Source organism: Solanum pennellii, chromosome 3, assembly GCF_001406875.1.
Source record: "Solanum pennellii chromosome 3, SPENNV200".
NCBI classification, from domain to species: domain Eukaryota; kingdom Viridiplantae; phylum Streptophyta; class Magnoliopsida; order Solanales; family Solanaceae; genus Solanum; species Solanum pennellii.
In genome coordinates, this window is record NC_028639.1 from 57,281,685 (window position 1) to 57,306,780 (window position 25,096).

The 25,096-nt window shown below is 29.0% G+C and overlaps 1 protein-coding gene across 1 annotated transcript; it reads right to left on the bottom strand.

Annotated features, from left to right (window-relative positions):
• Nucleotides 1-1,073: 1,073 nt before the first annotated feature.
• LOC107012397 (putative ABC transporter B family member 8) lies at nt 1,074-7,384 on the bottom strand. The gene is made up of 9 exons (XM_015212238.2): nt 7,151-7,384; nt 7,007-7,061; nt 6,443-6,621; nt 5,176-5,633; nt 4,120-4,660; nt 3,859-4,038; nt 2,340-3,614; nt 1,838-2,244; nt 1,074-1,750 (listed from the first exon to the last, which is right to left on the bottom strand). The coding sequence occupies exons 1-9, from the start codon at nt 7,382-7,384 to the stop codon at nt 1,396-1,398; spliced, it is 3,684 nt and encodes a 1,227-aa protein (XP_015067724.1). The 3' UTR covers nt 1,074-1,395.
• Nucleotides 7,385-25,096: the final 17,712 nt, after the last annotated feature.

Here is a 25,096-nt window from a genome sequence, read left to right on the forward strand (position 1 = left end):
CTGCTTCTGAAAGGTTGCAACCTTTCAGAATCCACACGACCATTCATGAAAGTTGCAACCTTTCAAACGGTCATGGTTGTTTCTGAAAGTTACAACCTTTCAGAACAGTCACTTTCAACGGCGGGAAAATTTAAAATTAACACGAGAAATATTTTAAATAAAATGGGTCACGCGCAGATTCGAGTCGAATCGGTCAATTAACTGAATAATTGAAAAGTTCGGTCAATTAACTAATTAATTGAAAAGTTTTGGTCATTTAATTTAATTAATTAACTAAATAATTAAAACATAATTTGTCCAAAAAATAATCTCTCGATCATTTTTCGAAGTCGAGTGAGCGACGTCGATGCGAGGGGGTCCCTCTTTCCAATCCTTTTAACAATTAATAGGAGTATTTCTATATTTCAACTCTCATATTTTTCTTTCCACCACCGATGAGGGACAAATGTCTTTTCAATAAAGCATAAGAGGATTTTTCAAGTTCTCAACTCTTCAAGTTCCAACTTTTCAAGTTCCTCTTCTTTTCATCTTCCCTCCATTTTCCCATTAACTCTTGTTCCATATCCAACATTTCTTCTAATTCTGGTTGCAATTTAGTACCGATCTTGATACATGATTACTAGGCAAACGATTTCTCGAGCCAGACCCATCCCAATTTCTTTGTTCACCGATGTTGGCCCCCCATATTATAGTGTCCATGCTCCAGTTAACGAGGTCTGAGCGAGCGGGGGAGTGTTAAGAATTCCCTCATCGGAAAAGGGATGGGAATTTGGTCTCCTTATATGGACTTGGACAATCCTCCCTTCAAAAGCTAGCTTTTGAGGTTGAGTTAGGCCAAGATCCATCTTAACAGATGTTCTTCGTAAGTGTCATCTTATCTCTAAATACTCACTTATAGATCAAGACTTAAATTTTCCTCAAAATCCTTAGTTACAACTTACATCTAATGACTCGTCTTGTTTTGCAGTGTTCCAATTTTCGACGTATCATAATGTGTATGAGAAAAGAAAGGAGAATTTCGATAGGTGCAACATAAAAAATGCAGTATAAATAAACATTAAAGGCAATACAAGTTTCCCAACAGTGCCAGGGGACAGTTAACTTCATTTGTGGAACAGGTTACATTGCCTTGGAGGGATGAAACTTCATATAAATGTAGAAGATAATAATAACAAGGTGGCTTCTCCAGTTGCACTGCCATTACCTCAGGCCAGAGCCTCTAATTTTCCTACACATTCTTTTAAGACCAATAACCCTTCAACTATTGTTCCTCATTCGACTAATTTGTCCAACCATGTTGGTTTAGATTCTGTACTTGTCACAACGCTTGAGTTTCTCATTGATTCATTTATCAATATGTCCAACATTAGAACTGATACAACAGGATTGTCACTATTATGTGGATTGAAGATTGACAAGATTGAAAAATGCACCTCGTTTATCCTTAAGGTAAGAGTAGGTTCCTTTCTCCAAAACCTTACCCTCTGAAATAAAAGCAATGGATTCTAAATTCCTGATAGTATTAAGGCGATGCGCCACAACCACTGTCGTTCTTCCAACCATTAGTTGATCCAATGCTTCCTGCACAAGTTGCTCTGACTGAACATCCAGAGCACTCGTTGCTTCGTCTAGAAGTAGTATGCTTGGGTTACGTATTATTGCCCGTGCTATAGCAATTCTTTGCTTTTGCCCTCCTGAAATTGTCACACCTCTATCACCACATTCTGTTTCATATCCATTTTTAAGTGACCTACATGTACATTAAACATGTCGTATTAGTATGTTTGGTCAAACTTCTAAAATTAAGTAGTAACCACTAAAAAGCATATGTACTTACGAAATGAATTCATGTGCATTAGCAGCTTTTGCAGCTTCCACAACCTCATTTTCAGATGCATTAAGTTTGCCAAACAAAATGTTTTCACGGATAGAGCCTGAGTATATCACTGGTTCTTGACTCACAAGGGCCATGTTCCTTCTATACCATCCTAAATCAAGTAATCGAATGTCCATCCCATCGATTTTCAGTGATCCTTTATCTGCATCGTAAAATCTTTGAATCAAGGCAATTACTGTTGATTTTCCGCATCCACTTTTCCCAACCAATCCAATGCTAGTGCCTGCTTTCACCTCCAGGCTGAATTCATGCAACACTAGCCTGTCGGGCCGACTTGGATATGCAAAATCAACCTTTTTCATCTCTATTCGACCGGTCATTTTGGTACCCATGCTGTTATTCTTTGCCTAGTTTTGTAAAATATGTTACAATATTAGCTCAAATGATGTGAATTCAAGTGAACTTTGAAAAGGATTTAGAGAAGGATATTTGTCCTTATTACCTCATTCGATCCTTCGATCAGTGATTTTCGATCAAGAATGGAAAAAATCGAGGCAACTACTGTTGATCCCTTGGCGAGATCAGAAGTCATGCTTCCAGCTTCAGCTATTACCTTTCCAGTACTAACTAATATAAAGAAAGTCTTGAAGACATCAGCAGCAGATATTTCTCCAGCATTAACTAACTTTCCGCCATACCAAAAATCCAGGGCCCAACAAATGAATGTTAGGCCTTGTGCTGATCCTATACCGATACCAGCTAACCAAGATTTCTTCCTAGCCTCTTTCCTTGGCTCATCTTGTGCCTCATCAAAGATGTCAAGAACCTTACCTATGCTCCCAAATGACGTCACGATCCTATGATTATAAACAGCCTCTACAGCAATTTGAGTGCTACGGCATTGTGCCTTCACAAATTTAGCTGTCATAGTGGATAGCAGGACTTTTCGTGTGTAAAAGCAGAGAATCGTGAGTGGTTGGACAACGATCATAACTAGTGCAAGTTTCCAAGCCACAATTAGCCCCATTACCATAGCAACAGTGACAGCTGAAGTGCTTTGGACTAAGAGTGACACTCTATCAGCAACAAGAGATTTCACCATGGCAGCTTCATTGCTCAATCGACAACATAAAGCTCCACTTGAGTTCTGTTCCTCATCAAACCAGGCTGCTTCAAAGCTCAAAATCTTCTCGAGCATTTGCAGTCTTATTCTTCTGGTAAGGCGTTCGCCCATGTATGCAAAATTGTAATGTTGGCATAGATTGAGAACAACTGAGACAAGGCAAAGGATGATGAAAATCATACAGTATTTCTGAATTCTAGATTGCATTTCCTCGTGACTTGGCGAGTAAAAAGCAGAAATCATGCCACCTATGGTTAGTGCATAGACAGGTTGCACTGAACCAAATGCAATGGCTGATAAGATTCCGATAATTCCTTGCTTCCATTCAGGTAAGTTTAACGAAAGGAGCCGAGTGAAGGAAGGATGAGGATGAGGTGAAGCTTGTATGGGGCTGTCCTCAATGCGCAAGGGTGAGGCGCTTACAGCCGGACTTGCTCTCATTCCTGCACTGCTCCTTGCTACTGAAGAAATACGAGGTTCAGCGCTTTGTTCTTGATCGATAGAGCTGAATTGTCTTTGAAATTTTGCTAGCCTTGCATACTGCCCATCTTTCTCCATAAGCTCATTGTGTGCCCCTAGTTCACTGATGCAACCGTTACTTACTACTGCAATGAGATCTGCATTTCTTACTGTTGATAGCTTATGGGCAACAACCTGATCATTAAATTCGTTGAAAGGGACCTCGTTATATATCTTTCTACATTTCTTTTTATTATTGAAAGTAATAGAAGAACCGGATTGATTGCTCAGATGTTCACTCGATTAATAGTCATTATATCAAAAAAAGTCACTTCTCTTCTTGATTCCGCTTTTCTTCAACCAAAAAAGTGACTTTCTAAGATAATACAACTATTAGTCGAGTGACCATCTGAGAAATCAACTCTAGGAGAAAGATTACCAGTGTAGTTCTCCCAACGATAGCTTGATCCAAGGCATTTTGAACAAGTGTTTCTGATTCAGAATCAAGTGCACTTGTGGCTTCATCAAGCAGAAGAATCACAGGATTCTTTATAATGGCTCGAGCAATCGCAATTCTCTGCTTTTGACCACCTGATAGAAGTGCTCCTCTTTCACCAATCTGTCACAACTAAGCATGTTAGAACCGCATATAACAAATGTACGTACCTAGTACTATAATGTCACAAGATCATTAACTGACCTTGGTCTCATATCCTTCAGGAAGTTGTGTGATGAAATTATGAGCATTCGCGGTCATTGCTGCAGCCACAACTTCATCCATAGTTGCATCAACTTTCCCAAACATTATATTCTCCTTAATAGATGTCCCAAATAATGCATTTTCTTGACTTACTAACCCCATTTTCCCTCTCAACCATTTCAACTGCAACGACTTTATTTCTACGCTATCAATACATATAGCTCCTGCATTAGCATCATAAAACCTTTGAATAAGGGCAATGGCAGTGGATTTTCCACTTCCACTTGATCCAACAAGGGCTACTGTTTTGCCTGCTTCAATCTTAAGATTGAAGTCCTTGAGAACAACGGTATCTGGGCGAGAAGGATAAGTAAACTTGACATTCCTGAATTCAACCTCTCCTCTAATATCTTCGAGCACGAGTCCCCTTGTGTCTTCACCATCAATTTCTGGTACGCGATCAATCCTATCAAATATTCTCGAGGCAGCAACAGAAGCTTCAGTGAAGTATTTCACCTCAGGCAGAGCCATCCCAAGTGATCTACATAACATTACCAATACCAAGATTTTATGTAACGATCCAAGCTTTTTACATCAATGAAAAGAAAGATCTATTATAGGCAAAATACATCGATAACACCTTAGACAATCAAATTACAGTTTGTTCTAATCGAGCATCTAAACATATAATAAAGTGTTTCCATTAGACACTTCCAATTCAAACTGTGGAGAAAAAAAGCATTTGCATGTGTTATCAAGAGCTCCATACGTAGATAAGTTAACCATATAAACTATAGCACCTCCTTTTATTAGAACAAGTCTATGATTATACAGTTTATTGAGGCTAACACATAAAATTAAAGAATTGTGACATATGCCAAGTGGTTAATTTATCTACATAATGAACGAACGTTTGAGAACATTACTCAAAATTTAAACTAAAAATGCCTAATAGGAACACTTTATCAGATATTCAGATAGTTCAAATGTCTAAATGAAACACATTAACAAGTTTAAGAGGTTGTCGATGTATTATCGGAGTAAAAAGGCACTTACAATCCACCCAAGACAAAAGAAACTCCAGCTGCATAAATTCTACCACCACTTTCTCCATTATGCATAATCAAATGACTTCCATACCAAGCAAGTAAAGCCCATATAGCAAAAGACAACCCTGTGCTACCAACAGCAAGACCTTTTGCAATTCCTTGTTTCATCCCCAACTTTATTGTTCCATCAAGAATCAATGAGTATCTTTCAATCACACTCTTCTCAGCAGTAAATGAATATATTGTTTTAATAGAGCTAAGTGCTTGCTCTACAATACCATTTGCTTTGCTATATTCTTTGAAGGATTTTCCAGACAAATAGAGTAAATATTTACCATAGATTAAACCAGGGATTATGAGGAGAAATATTGTTGGTAAAGCAACTATAGCCAATCTCCATGAAAAGTAGGCTGAAAATACAACTCCTGAGATGAAAACTGTTGTGTGCATAACAAATAGAGGTACCTGCATATGACTATAAATGTTACCAAAGTTTAAGAAATTAAAGAAGAAGGTTTTTGATGATCTTATAAGATATATACTCTCTCCGTCTATTTTTACTTGTTCATTTTTTGACTCGACAAACTACTATATTACCCCCTATTAATTAAGTGATTATCTAAATATTGAAAAATGAATAGTATTTAATTCTTCTTCTGTCACAATTTATATGACTTACTTTTCTTTTTAGTCAGTTTTAAAAAGAATTACAGGTTTCTATATTAAGTAACAATTTAACTTTAAAATGTCTAATTTACCCTTTAATAAAATGATTTATGGTCACGCAAATTTTTATCATTCATTTTGAACCACAAGTTTCAAAAGTCTTTCTTTCTTTCTTAAACTTTAAACTACATCACATAAAATGGGATGGAAATAGACACAAAATAGTAAATTTTCTCTTAGATTTTCCAAATTGGAATAAGTTGGACAACTAAAGATGTAAAGGGAGTATGTAGAATATAGCAAAAATGTCATTTAGTTTAATTTTATAGTTTTAAACGTATAAAGTAAAAAATTAAAATTGAAAAGTTATCAAAAAAAAAAAAGGAAATAAACAACTAACTTAAAAGGAAAGTAGCACAAATAAATTGAAACGGTGAGAGTAATTATCACTATCTTAGAAAGTTACTTTCGTTGTTGAAGGAAAAATTAGAATAAATTAACAAGCAAATTGATTTTCTGAGATAATAACTATTAGCTCAGTAGAAATGAACCTCAAAATTTTACGTATATATGAAGAAATTGAAGTAAGGTGATATAGAAGTGTTTACCTTTTCACTAAGAACTTCTTGTATGAGAGAAGTATCTTTAGAAATACCATTAGTAATTTCAGAAGTGGTAGCTTCTTGTGAATCAAAGAAACCAACTTCTTGCCTAAGAATAGCTTCCAAATACTTGTACCTTATTTTCAACACTTGTCTCTCACTTGTTTTGCTCCAACAGTAACCTTCTGCAAAAATTAATTAACTAATTTCTTCATCATGATGAGGATTTTAGGGTTTGATACATATATTAGGGTTTTGACCTAATTTTCTTAACATACTTTTTTAAGCAAGGGCAAAAAGTTTACCCTAATTATTTCTTTCAAATTATTTGAGTAAACCCTTCTAGAAATTTTTTTTGAATATCCTTCCTTCTTACACAATAGCATCTAGGGGAGATTAATCTCTCCGTAGACGATATATTTATATTAACTTTATCATACGTAGGGCCATAAGTTTTTTGATTTATAGTTGTTCAATATTTGAAATTATTAGCTTTCGCATTATGTCCTATTAGTTCGATCTATGAACTTAGCAACCAAAAAAGTGGAGTAGAGATATATAGAAACTTACCCATAAAGGCCACAACCATGACTCCCAATCCCAACAGTACAAAATACAAGCTACACTGTAAATAATATTACCAGCAAAATGCAAATATATTAGTAAGAGAAAATAAGATGTAGATAAAATTAAATAAGACATTTAGAGTCTAACCTTTTCAATTTGTTCCATAAAATTGTGATCATTTTGTTGAGTTTTACCATAACCCAAGCTATTAAAAAGTTGACTAACATATACCAACAAACAATTTGTTGATATACCATCTCCAATTGCTCCAATTGTGCCCAAAAACATCAACAAAATGTCTTTTCCATCAGCATATCGAAAAATAATACCTATTGAATTTTTATTTTTATTTTCAAACGCCTTTTCCGTTGAAGAACTCATTCTTTTTCCTGCAAGAAAAAAAAAGACTTTGAATTCCTAATTCTGACCAAGAATGAAATACTAACTAACAATATTTATAATAAAATTGATTTCCTAATTCATAATAATATCTACTTAAAATAATATAAAGAGAGTTTTGATTGTTGCATGAAAATCTTTAATTTAAAAAATGACCCATTAATCCACCAACACACTTTTTGGAGTGTTCCAACAAAGTTGATTATGACTAATAATGTTCTTAATTAATTATTAATTGCCTTTTTTATATATGGCTCATAATGTTTCATTTTCATTTCTTTATTATTTTTTTTCTTTTGATTTGATTTGGTAATATCATAGCGCTAGCTAGGCTGCTCACTTTTGTTTATCCGACCCTATTGTTGATGTAATACAATTAAACAAGAAGGGCCATAAATAATTAACTTTGCAAAAGGAAGTGGAAGATGAGAAAAAAATATTAACATAAAAGTAAAATGACAAACTATGGGGAAGCATGCAAATGATTATTTAGGTTTCTACTTTTATGGTCATCTTTGAGTAAGTTGCTCCTTTGCTTTTGTTGGTTTGTAATCCAATTCGCAAAGTAATAACGGATAGCTGGTTAGAGTTATGCGAGTATTTATAATATAGATTATAATTGTTAGCAGTTTTATGTAGATCGTAATTATGTCGGGATTAATTATTCATGTATTAGTTATTTTACTTTCTATTCAACATAAAATAATATAGATTTCTTCATAACTTATACGTGTATAAGTTATATTTCTAAATTGTCGATTAAACGTCGTATTAATTTTATGTATGAATATCTTATTTTCTACTACCTGCAAAATGACAATTAAGTTATACAAAAATTAATATATAAATAACTGGTTTCTTATCGAACTACCAAACAACTCCTAAGTGCTTCCTCATTTTTTTACTTGTTTACTATATTAAAAATATATATTCACTTATCTAGTTTTAAAAATATCAAAAATAATTTATCACTTTTGTTTGGTATGACAAATCTAAAAGGAATAATAGTCTCACGTTATATTATCCTACACTTAATTAAGAGTATATATTAATTAGTTTTGAAATATTTGTCCCGCTATTTATATACTACAATGATGTGATAATTAATTTTATCTCATTTATATAATAAGATAAGTAATCACATGGGAAATCTCATTATACGAATAAGTAAAAATAGATAGAGAAAGCATATAATAAAAAGAAAAATTAACACATTTTCCTTCTATTTTATTTTACTTAGTCCTTATATTAAAAATCGATATTTCTTTTTTCCTTATCTATTTTAACAAATTGAGATAAATTTATTGTTTTATGTTAATATTACCTTATTATTAAATAACACAAAAAAATTCTTAAATTGTCAAATTAAAAATTAACTTAATAAAATAGAACCCTAAATCAACATTACTCAAATATTGAAACAAATGGAGGGAGTACCAACTTCGATAACATGGACAAATTGCAACTCGATAGTATTGCTTATTTCATATATCCTTTTATTTTTCTTTTAAACTAAGATAGAGTTGAAGCAGACGTTGACACTCCAAAATAAGTGATAAAAATAGTAAAAAGAAGTGAAGAAGTGAATTGGATTGATTGAGAAAGTTTTCATTTAATAGTCAGAGTAACATATTATTTGAAGGAATTTTAGTAATTTACTCTTTTCGTTTACTTTTATTTGTCATGTTATAATTTTTTAAAAGTCGATTTGACTAATTTTTAAAGTTAAATAACATTATATTGATTTGTTATTTTAAACAAAAAATTTAGATTTTCAAAAACTACACGAAAAGTACTATAAATTACAATTTTTTACATATCAATATGATGGAAAAATTTATCGTAAAATGTTACTAGAGATATTTTATAATTTAACTCTAGAAAAGAAAATCATGACAATTAAAAGTGAACTGAAAATAATTGGTTAACTATCTAGTCGTTCACTTTCTTGATGAGATTTCGATTCACCAAATTGTAAATTGTAATCCCCTCTCTCATTTTCTCTCTCTCACTCACGATTTATTGTTTTTTTTAAAAAAAACATATCATTATTATCAATCAACCATCCAATTTCACTTTCTCATTTTCTCATTATGCGTTTTCCGTATTTTTAATCTGGAGACAAACTATCAAAAACACATCTAACTTATCTATTTTTTTGAGTTTTATATCTAGATGATTGAAATGTAAATTTCATGTTTATACTATTACTTATTAGTTCGCAAAACACATCTATCTATTTTTTTTTTGTTTCCCACCATCCGGTATCTGGTATATTCACATTGGAATTCGACTAAATTTAGATTCGCGACGGATGTCCCATTAGAGGTAAAACGCTCCCTAATAAAGACAAATTCATACCCAAGGGGGTTCGAACCCGACATCATGGTGTGTGTACTACCTTCTCTCTTTTATTTAAAAAAAAATCGATCAAATCACACTCAACATAGACAAAATATTTTATTTTGATAATAAATAAATAAATTATTAGTATTGGTTAAAGTTAAAATATTATCATCCCCGAAAAAATAAAATTGAAATGTAAAATATTTTTCTTATCCCATTCCACCATTACCACCCCCAACCCCCTCCCCCAAACACACTTTTTTTTTAAAAGAATAATTTTGCACAACCCCATTAAATTTTTGTTCAATTCGGTTCCTAAGTAGAAAAATATGTTCCTAAAAATATATGAACATATATGACACAAATCGAGAAAAATGTAAATAAAAAAAATGAAAGGTTAGATAGAGTGGGATAGAATTTTATTTACTCAAAAGAAAATAATAATATCAATTTTTTTTAAAGAAAGGAGTGGGGGAGGGGAGGGGTGAATTTTTTATTTCAAAAAATAAAAAAGGACGAGGGTTTGTTGGGAGGTGGGGTGGAGGCAGGTATGGGGAGGACGTAATGGAGTAGAGTAAGAAAAATATTTTTAATTTTTTTTGTAAAATTATTATTTTAAAAAGAATCATTTTCTTATAATAATACTTTAATATTTATCTTTTAATAAATATTAATAATCGATTAATTTTTGTTAATATAAAATATTTTATTTACGTGGAATGTCATGTCAATTTTAAGTAAAAGAAAGAGTATTACACGCGAGCTGTGTTTCTTATACTAATAAGTGATAGTTTATGTACAAAACTCACATTCCCAATAGCGTATTTATAAAATTTTAAAAAATAAAATTATTTAGATGTGTGTTTTACGCTTATTTTTAATCTAGTAAATATTGGCCCGGGTTCAACCCAATTTAATTTTTGAACATTATCACTGAGTAATAATTCAATTTTTTAAAGAAAATATTCTCAAATAACGTATCTTACCCACCCTTTAGAAATTAAAGCTAAATTCTCCCCAAATTCTTTTTTTTTCTCTTACTCTTAAAGAGAAAAAAACTTTAATAAAAAAAAGTCAATGAATTAGAAATAATTTATCGCCAAATTATTACTTTTGATGCATCGATAACCAATAGTAGTAGCTATTACTCCATAAAATACAATTAATTATACAAAAATTTGATACTTCTTAATATTTCAAATGTATTGTCAATACTAAGTAGCACTTAGAAATTTGTATCTTTTTTTAATTTTATTGTATGATTTTTATCTTTTTTTATTTTATTTTATGATTTTTATCTCTTTCGTAGCAAGATTTGGATAAAATATTAAAGTATTAGTAGTGTAACCATAAAAAAAATTCATTAATATCTTCGCTTGTGATAATTATAATCTCTTAGAAGAATCGATAAGTATACATCTTATCCAATATCTTAAGATGACAATATCTTAAAAGTGAAGAAAAAGATTCGAACGAGAAAAGACTTAGAATGAATATCTAATCAGCCAGTAAATTAAATAATATATTAAATTATTAAATGCACTTTTCAAAAAAATGGGTTGGGTCAGTCCTTTAATTAGGTATTTGTATTTATAAGATTAAAAAAAAGCATTAAAAGTACTCTTCATGGCAAATAGGTTTATGCCTATATATATATATACGAGTATAGACCCAAAATTCCAGATGTATATATATACTAGATATAAAAGCCCGGGTAAGCCCGGACCCAACGTATATTAATTTAGTTAGTTTTTATGTGATACAAATAAAGTTAAAAGAGCCAATTAAATTTTTAAATATTTATTGTTTATTATTTTTTTTATATTTTTAACGTACTTTTCAAATAATATTTTTGGTATATGTGATATTTTGAGAGTGAATTAGTTTTAAAATATTTTTAAAAATATTTTATATTATTAATTATTATGATTTATGTGGCACATGTGAAATTTTGAAAATTAATTATATTTTAATAGTTTTGTAAGAAGTATTTCAAGTATGTAATTTTTAAATAATATATGTTATTTCTCTTGTCAGAATTAATATGACACGTGTTAAATTTTGAGATATAGTCAAACTTTTAATATGTTTTTAAATATTTTAAGTTGTGACTAATAGTACTCTTAACGTAATTTTCAAATAATATATGTTACCACCTTTGTGTCAATTTATGTGGCTCGTGCGAAATTTTGAGAGTTAATCACATTTTAATATGATTTTCAACTATATTAAGTTGTTAATTATTGTGATTTATAGAATTCTTAATGTGATTTTCAAATAATATATGATACTCTCTCAGTGCTAATTATGTAGTTCATGTGAAATTCGAGAGATAATCAAATTTATAATATTTTGATTAATTTTTAATACTAATTTTGTAAGTACATAGTATATAAAAAAATATTAAAATAAAAATAAATTAAAACATATAAAACACGAAATATAAATATAAGAAGTTGAGGAGAAGGGCAAACCGGTCAATTGACCGGCTGACCTAAGCTCCTCAACATTCGCTTCTATAGTATAGTTATATGGGGTCAATTTCAAGAACATAAAAAGTTTTATGATCGTTAAACACTTCTTCATCCTTTTATTAATAAGAGGTTTTAGATTTAAATCTTTCTGGGTACGAAGTCCCTTTCATTATGAAGTGCGTGGGACTTTTCAGTACAAATTTATTTAGTTATATTTCAGTATGAATATCAAACATCAGGTAAAAGAAAAAAAACATAAAATATACAAAGTACTACTCGCAACAAAACATATATGTACACACTATTATATAGAAAACAATTGGCAAAGATAAATCACAAGCTACTTAATCAAACAAGAAATAATTAATTAAAATAAAGTGCAATAAGGTAAATTTATTATGAAAATCTAACCTTAATGACCTCCTTTCATCGACAAATATAATCAAGATGCTAAATAAAACTTGTTTATATTTTCTTGTGGCCTCACTTGAATCAATCTCCTCTAAACTATATATAGTAGCTAATCAATTAAGTGTATAGTTATATAGAAAGAGAATTAGCAACGTGTGTTTCTTAATCACATGGCTATAATTAAAATACTAAAGTTGAAAAAAATAGTATTATTAGGAATCATCTTGATAGGACACGAGCAAATTAAACAATTCTTAATTTTAGATTATCGAATCATTTTATTCAAAAATAAACGCGTCTTTATTCTTTTGTTTTCAACACGAATCATTATATTTCCAATTCTTAACATAAAATGTGATCTCATTTTTAATTTTTTATACTATACTTTTAACAAACTTTTGAAAACGTATAATAAATCGTCACCATTAGAAAACAATTTGACTTGGACTTGACCCATATTGACTTGGGATTATGTATTCTACTAATGTTTAAATTTAATATACAATAATGTCTAATGATGTTTCAAAATTCTATTTTTTTTTTAAATTTCAAAGTAAGAGAAGTATCGAGAATTTTTTTATAATTCAAATAAATTTAATTGTTAAATTTTCGAGAATGTTTCTTTCATTTTTATCTTTCATCGAAGTTTCCTAAGTGATGAGTTCAACCAATTTTAATTTCTTTCAAGTGGTGGGAGTAGTTATCTAAAAGGTAATTTGATAATAATTAAAAAAGATAAAACTGAAAAATAATTCTCTATTACAAATATTTTTTTCTTAAATTATGTACAATACTCCTAAGATGCACTTATTTTGAAATAGAACGTGTGTCTTCTCTCTTTATATTATTATTTGGCCATGTTGACCTCCACCATCCCATAAATAATCTTTAGCATCAATAACTTAATTACATAAATAGAAAAAATATAAGTAACAATTACTCCTTCTATCCATCTTATTTTTCTATTATATTATCTTAAGATGTCTAACAATTTTGCCTAGTTTACAAAATTAGTGAGTAAATTTATCATGTTATGTCTATTTTACTCTAGCTATTGAATACTATTACTTCCTATGTCCTTAATTATTTACCATTTATCTGCTTTTTTAATTGATACTTTTATTAAGAAAACAATGATTGACACGGTGAATTTACCATGTGACTTATATTACTTATGAAGTTGATGAATTAAAAATTTAAAACTTTTAAAAAGTTGTAACTTTTTCAAATATATATATATAAATTGTCCAGTCTTCGTCAAAATAGGCAGGTGAAAAGGAAAAGTTGAATAAGTAATTAGGGACGGAGGAAATACTCATTTTTTAATGTTCAACTAACTTTTATTTAACAAGGGTGATTTTGATAAAATTAATAAGTATTATTTATTGTTTTTTAATTCATATGTCAAGTTAATATTCCATCTATCTCTAATTACTTGTTCATTTTTAAATTGACTATTTATTAAGAATATGATTATTAACATGGTGAGTATCATTTTACCCCTATTAATTATGAAATAAATGAACTAAAAATTTAACATTTACTTTTTTTATAATAATTAATTGAGAATATGATAAATAAAAAATTATTTTTTTTAATTTATCAAAATAAACAAATAATTAAAAACAGACAAATTAATAGTAACAAACAACTCTTTCGTAAATGTCGAATTTAAAATCAAAGTGAGGCATTAAATCTCAAAATGGAAAATCGCACTCAAATTTGAAAGCATCATCGTAAACGCACTTTAATATTTTCACACGTGCACAAAAAAACATTCTCTGATCACATCAAATTAATAGGACAATTGGAGTGATTAAATATTTTGAAGAAAAAAGTGGACTTTTAATAACATAAAATTTCATGTGTTAAAAAACAAGAGTAATTTTTAATTAAAAAATTATAATTCTTCTTAATTATGTATAATTTTATTTATTTAAAAATAAAAAATATAAAAAAAATAATAAATTAATCGTAATTACCAAATAAATAAATAAATCAAAACTTCATCATAAATGTCTCCCTTTTGCAGAAAAATATTCTTACTCAAAACACTGCAGCAAATTGGGACCGTTTCATTTTACTCCACTTAAAACATTCTTTATGTAAATTATTCTCATCTTTTAACTCTAATATAATCATATTTTATGGGGCAAAGTTAGTTCAATATCTTTTTTCTTTTCCAGTGAAAACTGAACAATATTCCTCATCTAGAAAATAAAGTAGTAATAATTTCTTCGTCTCCAAATAAGTATTAATTAATTATAACAAAAAAAAAAATTCAAAATAAATATTATCTTACTATGCATATTTTTCCAAATATATTCCACCTTGACAATAATAATAATCAGTTTTCAAAAGACATTTATAAAATAGAGATGATTTATAAACTACGTAATAATAATTTTTTAAAAATTGTGATTTTTGTTAAAATATCACTTATTTAAAAGAGAAGGAGGTTAATAATAATTTACTAATGTAGAAGTTAAGTTAGTAATAATTTACGAAGAGAAGGACAATTAATTATGCGACTTAAGTGGAGTCCACTATTAGAGTAGAATGATTTAGGTATATACACAAAGTTAGAATAATTTATATTGAAATTCTGTCTTTTTTTGCGTGTTTTCAGCAATAATAAAATATATATTTTTCCAAAGCTCCTTTTATTAAAAGTAGTCAAAAGTAGTGCACCACAAAAATAAAAAATAAAAAAGAGAATAATGTAGCACCATAGCAGTGCTACCTTTTTGGTTATTAAATTAATTACGTGATAAACCATATATTATCACATCTTAAAACGCATCTGTAACATGTGCTTAAGGGACTATAACTCTATAATAACTACGATAAGTGTGATAATGTAGCTATTAAATTACTATGTATAACATTAAAATTTGTCATTAATTATTCTTTTTTTGGTGATGAAAATTCCAATTGGTATATAAATATATAATATGACGTAATTACTAAACACACACAAAAAAAAATCTACTAAAATTCCTCACTGGAAAGTGAATTGGCGTGAGTTATCGATTATAAATTATCTTATAGATCGATGTTAATATAATATATTCAATTAGTAATTAGTTATTTTTAATTAAAATCTGACCAAAAAAAAAAATTTGCCACAAAAAATATATTGATATTATGTGACAAACTATAATATGTAGCTATCATTGTAAACTTTAGCCAGTGAATTGTATTTCAATTGTGATCTTAATTTTCATTAGTTATTAATAATTCAAATCATTTATGACAATTAAATTGTTTATTTGTTTAACATACAATTTAATCACAAAATATTTTTAGATGGCTATGATGTATTCTGTAGTTGAATAATAAAATTATTGGCTCAAAAAGTATTCGTAGTTATAAATTAAAAAAGGGAAAAGGGTCTGATGTACCCCTCAATTTTGTCATTTAGAGCTGATATACCCCTTGTTATGAAAGTGACTCATATATACCCCTACTTGTAAACAAAAGGCTCACATATACCATTTTCCTCTAACGGAAATGGAAAAAAAAATAATTTTAATCTAAATTTTTATTATTTTTTTCTAAAAAATATAATCCCATATGAGTAAATTTAATCTTCGTCAAACATATTTTTTTTGACTTTTTTTTATTTCAATGACTAATTTATAATTATTATTTTGATAATCAAATTTATTTATGTTTCACTAATATTCTTGTAAAACTTATTGTAGATGACCAAATTTTTTCTTCGAATACGAAATTAAATTACAATACACACAAAAAAATAGTTTAAATTTTTTTTCTTTAAACTAAGAAATGAAAGAAAAAACAAAATAAGAATAAGAAACTCAAATAATTATAATAAAAGAAGTCAAAAAATAATTTATGTATGAAAAAAATTAAAATATACCTTGAACTTTGATAGAAGAATCATATATATCCCTAAATAATTTTTTAAAAAAAATTAGAAGTAATAAATTTAAATTTAAAACTAATTTTTTAACTTCCGTTAAATGAAGGGTATATGTGAGCCATTTTGTAACGGCAGGGGTATCTGTGAGCCGTTTGTATAATGGTAAGGGCATATATGAGCCACTTTTATAACGAGGGATATATCAGCTCCATATGACAAAGTTGAAGAGTATATCAGACCCTTTTCCCATTAAAAAAATTTATCAATGATGGGCACATTATAATAACACAATAAAGAGTAGAGCTTTATCCATCAATAAACATCCATCATGCAAATCAGAAAGTATAGATTGATAAGAGACACAAAGCATAAATGCCTAAATAATCAAAATATAGGAATAAAAAAAGTTACAAACAAATTCCCAATGTTATTAAAAGTCTCAACATATGACCAATAAATAGTATCTGATAAAAGATGCTCAATCAATGCATATTGCAATAGTTATTATTCAATAACAAAGAAAATGGTGCAGAAGAAATTAAACAACGATGTCCTAAAAAATAGCTTATTAATTAGTGTCGGCAAAATAAATTCATATTTTAATAATTCTTTCAATTCATTTATATTTTATGAATTGAGTGAGTGACATTTTACGTGCGTAAAATATGGATAATATGAGTAAATTATGGATTAGTCAAATGAGTTAAGTTTTTAACTTTTATTCACTCAAAATTTATGATATTATCAAATGTATTGTAACTTCTCTTCCTTTTATGTTCTTTTATAAAAATTAATTATTTTTCTCTATAATTGAAAATGTGAAATCTTTGGCCCTGCAAAAATATCTATTTTAAATGTACATTTCTTTTGTTAATTATAATTATATTTTTTATTTGTTTAATTTATACTAGGTAATAAATAATAGTGTAAAATAAACAAATTACGTACTAGTATTGACATTGCTTAAAGTGCACTAATCATGTTTTAGGGTGCGTTTGGTATGAAGGAAAAAATATCTCACTCCTACCCTCGAACCCCCCCCTCCAAAAAAAATTTAAAGTTTATTTTTAAAAGTATTTTGAACTTCAAAATTTCATTTTCTCACTCCTACCCTCTCCCCCTCCCCCCACCCCTTACCATCACCCCAAAAAATTGTTTTAAGTTTGTTTTTAAAAATAATTTCAAATTCAAAATTTCATTTTTCATCCCTACCATCGACCCTCACCCTCACCCCACCCCCCAAATTTTTAAAAAAAAATTAACTTTATTTTTTTAAAAATATTTTCAACTTCAAATTTTTATTTTTNCCCCGAAATTTTTTTTTAAGTTTTTTTTTTATTTTTATGATACAATAAAATTAAATAAAGCATTTTCAATATATTTCATCTAAAAAAGATTAAAATATTTTCTCCATGTTGAATTATTAAGAAGAGTATTATTTACTCATGAAAAATATGGATAAACTAGCATTTTACCCGACTCATTTGTTACCCAATCCATTTTTACCCATATCAAATATGAATGGGTTGAATTATTATCCATTTTATGTTGACCCATTTTCAACCCGCCCGTTTGTAACCCCTGCTATGTATGAGGATATAGGAAGATTGAAGAATTCCTTTAAAGATATATGATATTTTATATATTCGTTCAACGTAGAATATTGTGCTATTTCATGATCTAACAAAAATTCTATTTTTTCTAAATGGTATTTCCTATAATTCGACTTTCCAAATTGGATTGTAAATGACACGAGGGCATTAGTGGTGAAGCCGAAATTTTTGTCAAAGATATTTCCCTTTTAGGACAAGTAAAAATAAAAGACTTGTTAGTTAGATTATAAAGATTGGAACGTCACTTTGGTTCTCTTAGAAACTAAACTAATTTTTTTAGAAACTAGATGCCTTAATCTGGGTTCGAACCCAAGACCTTGAGGCGACTTTGAACACCCTTAATCAGTGGACTATCTTTACTTAAAAATGTTTAGCAATTAGTATAATCAATGTTGGGATATATACTATTAACCATGTCTTTAGATATAGTATTTATTATAGAATATTTCATTTATTCATTTTTAATAGATCATATATTCGTTTATGGTGTCTGTTTACTTATATAGTAGATGATTTAGCGTATAGAGTTTACGCTTATACATAGAGAATTAATTCATCGGTTCATATAAGTATAAAAATTCTTATTCACAATCTAAAATGGGAATTGAACATGTCATCGGTGCGATTGTAGCACAAGATTATATATAGATTATCTTGATTATGAGAATAATATAGTTCCAACTTTTTGTGCTAGTGCATTTTATATGTACTGAACGAGACCGAATAGAGATAGTTGTTTTAGACTGACTGACAAAAGCATATTCTCTAAACTATTAAATGTGCTCATATTTTAATCCTGATATAATTATTACAATTTGTATATGTTAATTATCGTTTTGATTTATTAAAATTTGAGATTCTAAGATGGGTCAATATTCTTAGTAGATTGGATGATGATAATACATATTGGTGAAATAATAATTTAGTTGACGGAATCCATGTCTTGATATAGAGATTGATGATATGCCTTTTTCAGAAGTTAAAAAGTTTTCGTCGTGTCAAACCTTGTAAATGGATTTATGAACCTGATACATGAAATAAGTTAAGCAGTATTCTAAAGAAAATTGATCATTGAATTAAGTTCGTCGGTAATTTAATTTATTGATTAGTATTTGGAATATTGGCATGAGGAATTACATATGTGCTTAATGAGAACTTCAAATATAAATAGAGGAGTGCAATTACGAATTTTTAGTGGAATGATTTGTAATTTATTATGGTACAAATAATTCAAATTAATTATTTGTAATTATTTATATAATAGGAAGTCTCAATAATTAATTTTGTGGTCTCCACCTGCTCATATTTAACTAAAACTCAGAATCTATTCTAAAGGAAAAAGGAGATATGTGTCTTTCTCTATTCTAAGGAAAGGGAGAAATGTGTTTTTTTCTCTATTTTAAGGCAATGAAAAAGTATATCACTTTGGTATCATTATGTGGAATCATAATATGGTATCATGATATAGAATCATGAGATGAAATTCAAATTTTGTTTGGACATGCGATATGAAATTTTTGTTTTGTATATTTTCTTATAAATATAAAAATCACATAAGTTCTAAAACTAGTAAAATAACCCCAATTCTTTATTCAAAATTATCAAATAAACAAAAAATCATAAAATCGTATAACAAATTATCACAAAATTATTTGTTCTCCATTTAAGTAATTGTTTCATTAATATATTTGAGTAAAAATAAAAAACCTTTAATGGGCTATTCAAGATTTTATTACTCAACAATCATGAAGTATGAGTTAAAGTGATTATATGTTAGTGAGAATAATAAATTTTATGTCGGTGAAAATAATAAATTTTAAAAGTAATGATGTGATCATAAATTTTATTTACATGTGAAATAAATGGTTAGTATTGTTATGCCGTAATTTATCTATCCTTAGAAAAAATCACTTTTTGAAATGTTCTAAGTATAAAACGATTTAGAAGAATATTTAGAAAGAGTCGCCACTTAATTTTTTAAAGAAATTTAGAAAACTTGATTTAAAAAGATTTTAACAGATTAAATCTTAATAAATTTAGAGAAAACGGGTAAGAGGTTCTTATTTATGCTTCAAGAAGTTTTTTAAGGCATTTGAAGCACCCGCTAACACGCGGTTATCCTATGACTTAGGTTAATTTTTTTTAAATTTATCTTAGAAACATGATTTAATATAATAATTAACAATATTCGATCAACTTTAAGAAAACATTTAAACGAATATCAATTTTTATTTTTATTTTTTATTTTATAACAAAATGGAACTTTAATTAAAGTTTTTTTATTTTTTTATTTTTTTATCAATTAATTATAAGTAAATAGAATTTAACCAAACTAATTTTTTTTTAATCACTTTAAAAAGATAATAACTCAAGCCAAATTCATTAATTTAAGAATAAAACCCCATTTTTTAATTAATGGAAGAATAAAAGATTCACCTAACTTAAAATAATATTTTTTAAAATAATAAAATGGTTAAGCGAAAATCATTAAAGAATATATATCTTTTAAGAACATAGGTTTGACTTAACTAAAGATATTAATTTTACTCATATACTTGACATAAAAATAAATTATTGTAAAAGATATTTATATAGTAAGTCAACATAAAAATAATTCATCTTTTGGGGATTTAAGTAAGTTAATTATCAATTCTAAAGTTAGAGCTAAATGAAATTAGTCAACATAATCAAAATAATTAGGAGAGTGAAAGAGACGATGAAATTGGGCCCTTTCTTGGGCCAATTTCGCTGCAAGTTCTGGGTTTTAACCCAATCCTACATAGACTGTATATCGGTGTATATTGACGTATATATCAGCTCTCTGCGTGTATCTCCTGCTTCCGAACACCTGCATTTTACCTCATCTCTATATTTCACATTTTTGTCTGCATATTTGCTGCCATGAACCTGTATATCAGTGTATAACGAATGCATACAATCTGTATACTGCTGCTCAAATCTGCAGATTTGATTTTTCAGCAACACATTTGCTGGTTCTTCCGACCTGTACGCCGGTTATGAGGGGTCTATGACTCGAAAAGATGTTTTGAGCTTTCATGGATCAAATGAAGGATGCAAGGAGGAAAATGGAGTTCCGAAACGGACTCGAGAGGAATTTTCACACGCAATCAAACGAAAATAAATTAGCATTTGAAAAGATAACATAACCAAAAAAATCTTGTGTAAAACAGAAAATAAGAAAGACATGCACACCCCTTTACAATTTTGACTTAGGCTGGAACATGATGATTCCAAAATAAAACTCATGTGAACTAAACAATAAGCTTGCAAAATCTCATAAAAAGCAAAACAACAAGCAGCAACATATAATGCACTTATGAGCCCCTCCCGTCCAGGAAATAAACATGGCAGCACTCATGGCAAACTAACTCCAAAGATGACATACATTCACAAAGATCAAAGCATGGTAGATACTTCCTTTTAAGAGCAAAATGAGAAGTTCAACTGGAAGCATTTGCTAAAGAAAACAGTGAGCAGACTTAAGCAAGATAAATGAACTAGAAACTAGCACAAAAGAGTCATCTTATCAAGACCAAGGCAACTTAGACTCTCACTAGTTTTAACAATAAGTAGTAATATCAAATGCAAAGTAGGCTAAGATGTGGCATCATAGTCCAAAAATGAGCTACTGCTACTTCATCAAATTTCATAAAGGTTAATGCAATCACAAGATACGATCTCATCTCGAAGCGATACACTAAATAATTTGGAAATAAACAAGATATTTGAAGCAAACAGATTATCTATGAACTTGCGTAACCATACGAAAATAAAACAAACAAACAGCTAATATGGCTCTATAACAATAGAGCACCATTGAAAGCCATTCGAGATAAAGCAATGAATTCTTCCATACAAAAAAAAAAATAACTGAACAAGTAACCTTATAAACAGAGAAGCAAAATCAATTTGCGGCTATCTTGATCTTATTAGGAACAACTAAAATCACCAAAAAAGTCCAAGACAGCCATACAGAAAGAAGCAAAAAAAAAACAAAACTTATTACAACATGAAACAGAAAATTCGAGAAAAAGAAACTGAAGCAACAACAGCGAAGACAAAAGAAACTCGACTGATAACAATGCAACAATAAACAATAGTGATTTCAATATCGAAATATCATGCTAAGTTAGAAAGGGATGAAGAAAGCTTTAAAGAAGGCGATTACCTTCTTCGGAGCAGCGAACTCGAGACGGCAATGAGCTTGAGAGCAATGATTCTTCTACCACAAGATTCAAGTACAAATATACAACCAAGAAGTTCAAAACCAGCTGCAAACTATATTTTAGAGATTCGCTTGAAACTTTCTAGTGTAAAGTAATTATCGCTTCAAAACTCAACTCCTGAGCCTACCTAAATCCCTTGAGCATGGGAACTGTTTATAGGGGAAAAACATAGAAATTTTGGTGGGAAATCCATTGGATTTTTGAAAGAAAGAGTTTGAAATTATTATGTTTTGCTCCTTTTCAAGATCAACAGTAAAAGGCATGGGGGAGTTGTATCTTTATTCTGAAAATCCGCAAAAAGGGGAAAAGGGACGAGAAGGACGACGATGGTACTGTTGCGCCGTTTGGAGCTAGAACCATCCGAGTTTGAGGAAAAGAAGAGTAAGACGTATAAAGGGTACTGTGGATGCCACTTCTCGCTAGAAATTACGGCGATGGTGATGGGATGGTACTGTTGGCATGATTTTCGGGTTTGGTCAACCATGATTTGTTGCTTGATTTATGGGGAAGAAGACGTTGGCGTACTGGATTTCTTTCCCAATTTTCTGGAATTTCAACGTGAAGAAGAAACAAGGTGGAATTGGGTCGGGTATTTTGGCTTGCTGTGTTGGGAATGGGGAATTTGGAGCTGAAGAGAGGAAATGGAATTTGGAATTGGGCCTGGAAGTGAAGGTCATTGGGATGGGCTGCTGAGAAATAAAAAGATTTCTGGGAAAAGAGGTATAATTGGGCCTGGAAGGGAAGGTCATTGGGATGGGCTGCTGAGTTAAAAAAAAATTTGGGCCTGGGAAAGGGAAAACGGGCTGGGAAATAAAAAAAAGGAAAAATTACATAAATTAATACATTTTAAAAAATAATTACTGATTTTAGCTATACTTTTTGTTTATTACCATTTATAGCAATACCGTGATAAATATGTAATATGTATTAAAAGTGAATTATTTATGCAATATATTTGAATTATAATTATTTTTGAAATATATTGTGTTTGTTTGGTAAAAAATGGTCATATTGTATTATAAGTGTATTAAAATGTGTGATAAATGTATTATCCATCATTAAAACTTGTATTATATGTGAATAATAAATTGTTCTTTGTAATATGTATTAAAATTGTATTATAAATGAATTAAAAGCGATCAAGTGAAAAAAGAATATTGTTGCTATAAATGGTAAATATTTTATTATTATAGCACATTTATGTAAGTTTCCCAAAAAAAAATGGGTTGGAAAGGGAATTAAAGGGAATTTGCAAGAATGACCCAAAACTAAGATCTTTTGGTGGATTTAAAGTGAGATATAGCTAAGTGAATTCATAAATTAGCCAAATCATATTTAATTTATAAATTCGGTTAAATATAAAATAAGATGAATTAATATTAATTAATTAACGAGATTCCTAATTTAAAAAAATAATTTTGATTGTAAACTAGTGATAAAAAAAATAACCATAATTTAAACTAAACTAATTTAATAGGATACTTACTAAAATTAAAGTATTCTTGAGATGGTTTTGAATAATCATAAAATATACTAATTATATACGTAATTATGTAAAATATATATATTATCTAAAAATTATAAGAAATGACAAAACTATTCAAAATAACGCAAACTTTATATTATTATTCTTTTTATAAAACTAATTATTTTAAATTGCTTGAAAAATTTAAGAAGCTCATGAATTAATTTCTATCGGAGAGGGTCAAAATTGGGTGTCAACAAGTATATATAAATGTGAGGTTGTTTTAACAAATATAAACTTGTGGATCAATTTTTATATTAAAATAACTCAAATCATGATATGATATTCCCATATGATTCCATATCATGGTTTCTGGAGAATATGGTATCACATCTCATGATATAGAATCATGAGATGGAATCAGCGTAAAATGGCATGTCCAAACACTGATTCGATCTCACGATACCATATCGTGATATGGTATCACATGGCCAAACGCCTACTAAGGAAAGGGAGAAGGACATGAATTTTTCTATTCTGAGGAGAGGGAGATGTACATTTCTTTTTCTATTCTAAAGAAAAACATGGTATTTCTTCTCCTTGGACTAAGAAGAAATCTCTATAAATAGTGATTTTTCTAACCCTTGAAAGAGGAGAAGTTTTCTATAAAATACCTGCCCACCCAAGTATTGAGAGAGTTCAAAAGTGAACTTGGAATCACTGTAGAAGACCGCAGAACTGTGATCCAATTTGTGGACTAGCTTGTGAATTTGCGTGAAGGTTATAGCGTGTCAACTACCTTGTGGATTCACTTGAACATGTTGACTCACGCTTTAAGAGGTAATTCTGAAATTAAATTCAAAAAGTTTATATGCTCTAATATGATCGTACTTGTTCTAGCATAAACAATATATTGTCTATTATCCATGTAAGTAATTGTATGGTTTTGATATGCTTTCGTTGTACAATCAAAAATATCAATATTTAACATATATACTCGTAAAATATATTCAAAAGAAGATTGTTTATCTGACCACTCATACTTATAAGGTGGTGTAGCTCCGCCCCTCTAGGACATCATATGAAGTATGAACATTTAAAATGGATTAAAATATAATGAGGTTTCTAATATAATATAATGAAGTTGTTTTGTTGAAAAAAAAAGTTATGACTAACATAAGTGAATATGTTTATTTTAAGTAATTACGTTCTCATAAAAAGAGATATTATATATATATATATATATATA

Bases quoted from the DNA above. Each gene is read 5' to 3' on its own strand.
- LOC107012397 (XM_015212238.2), bottom strand. From the start codon at position 7,384: ATGAGTTCTTCAACGGAAAAGGCGTTTGAAAATAAAAATAAAAATTCA. The intron at 4,661-5,175 runs GTAAGTGCCTTT...AATGTTATGTAG, and splicing joins TCTTTTGTCTTGGGTGGATT to ATCACTTGGGATGGCTCTGC. The intron at 1,751-1,837 runs GTAAGTACATAT...ATGTACATGTAG, and splicing joins AATGCACATGAATTCATTTC to GTCACTTAAAAATGGATATG.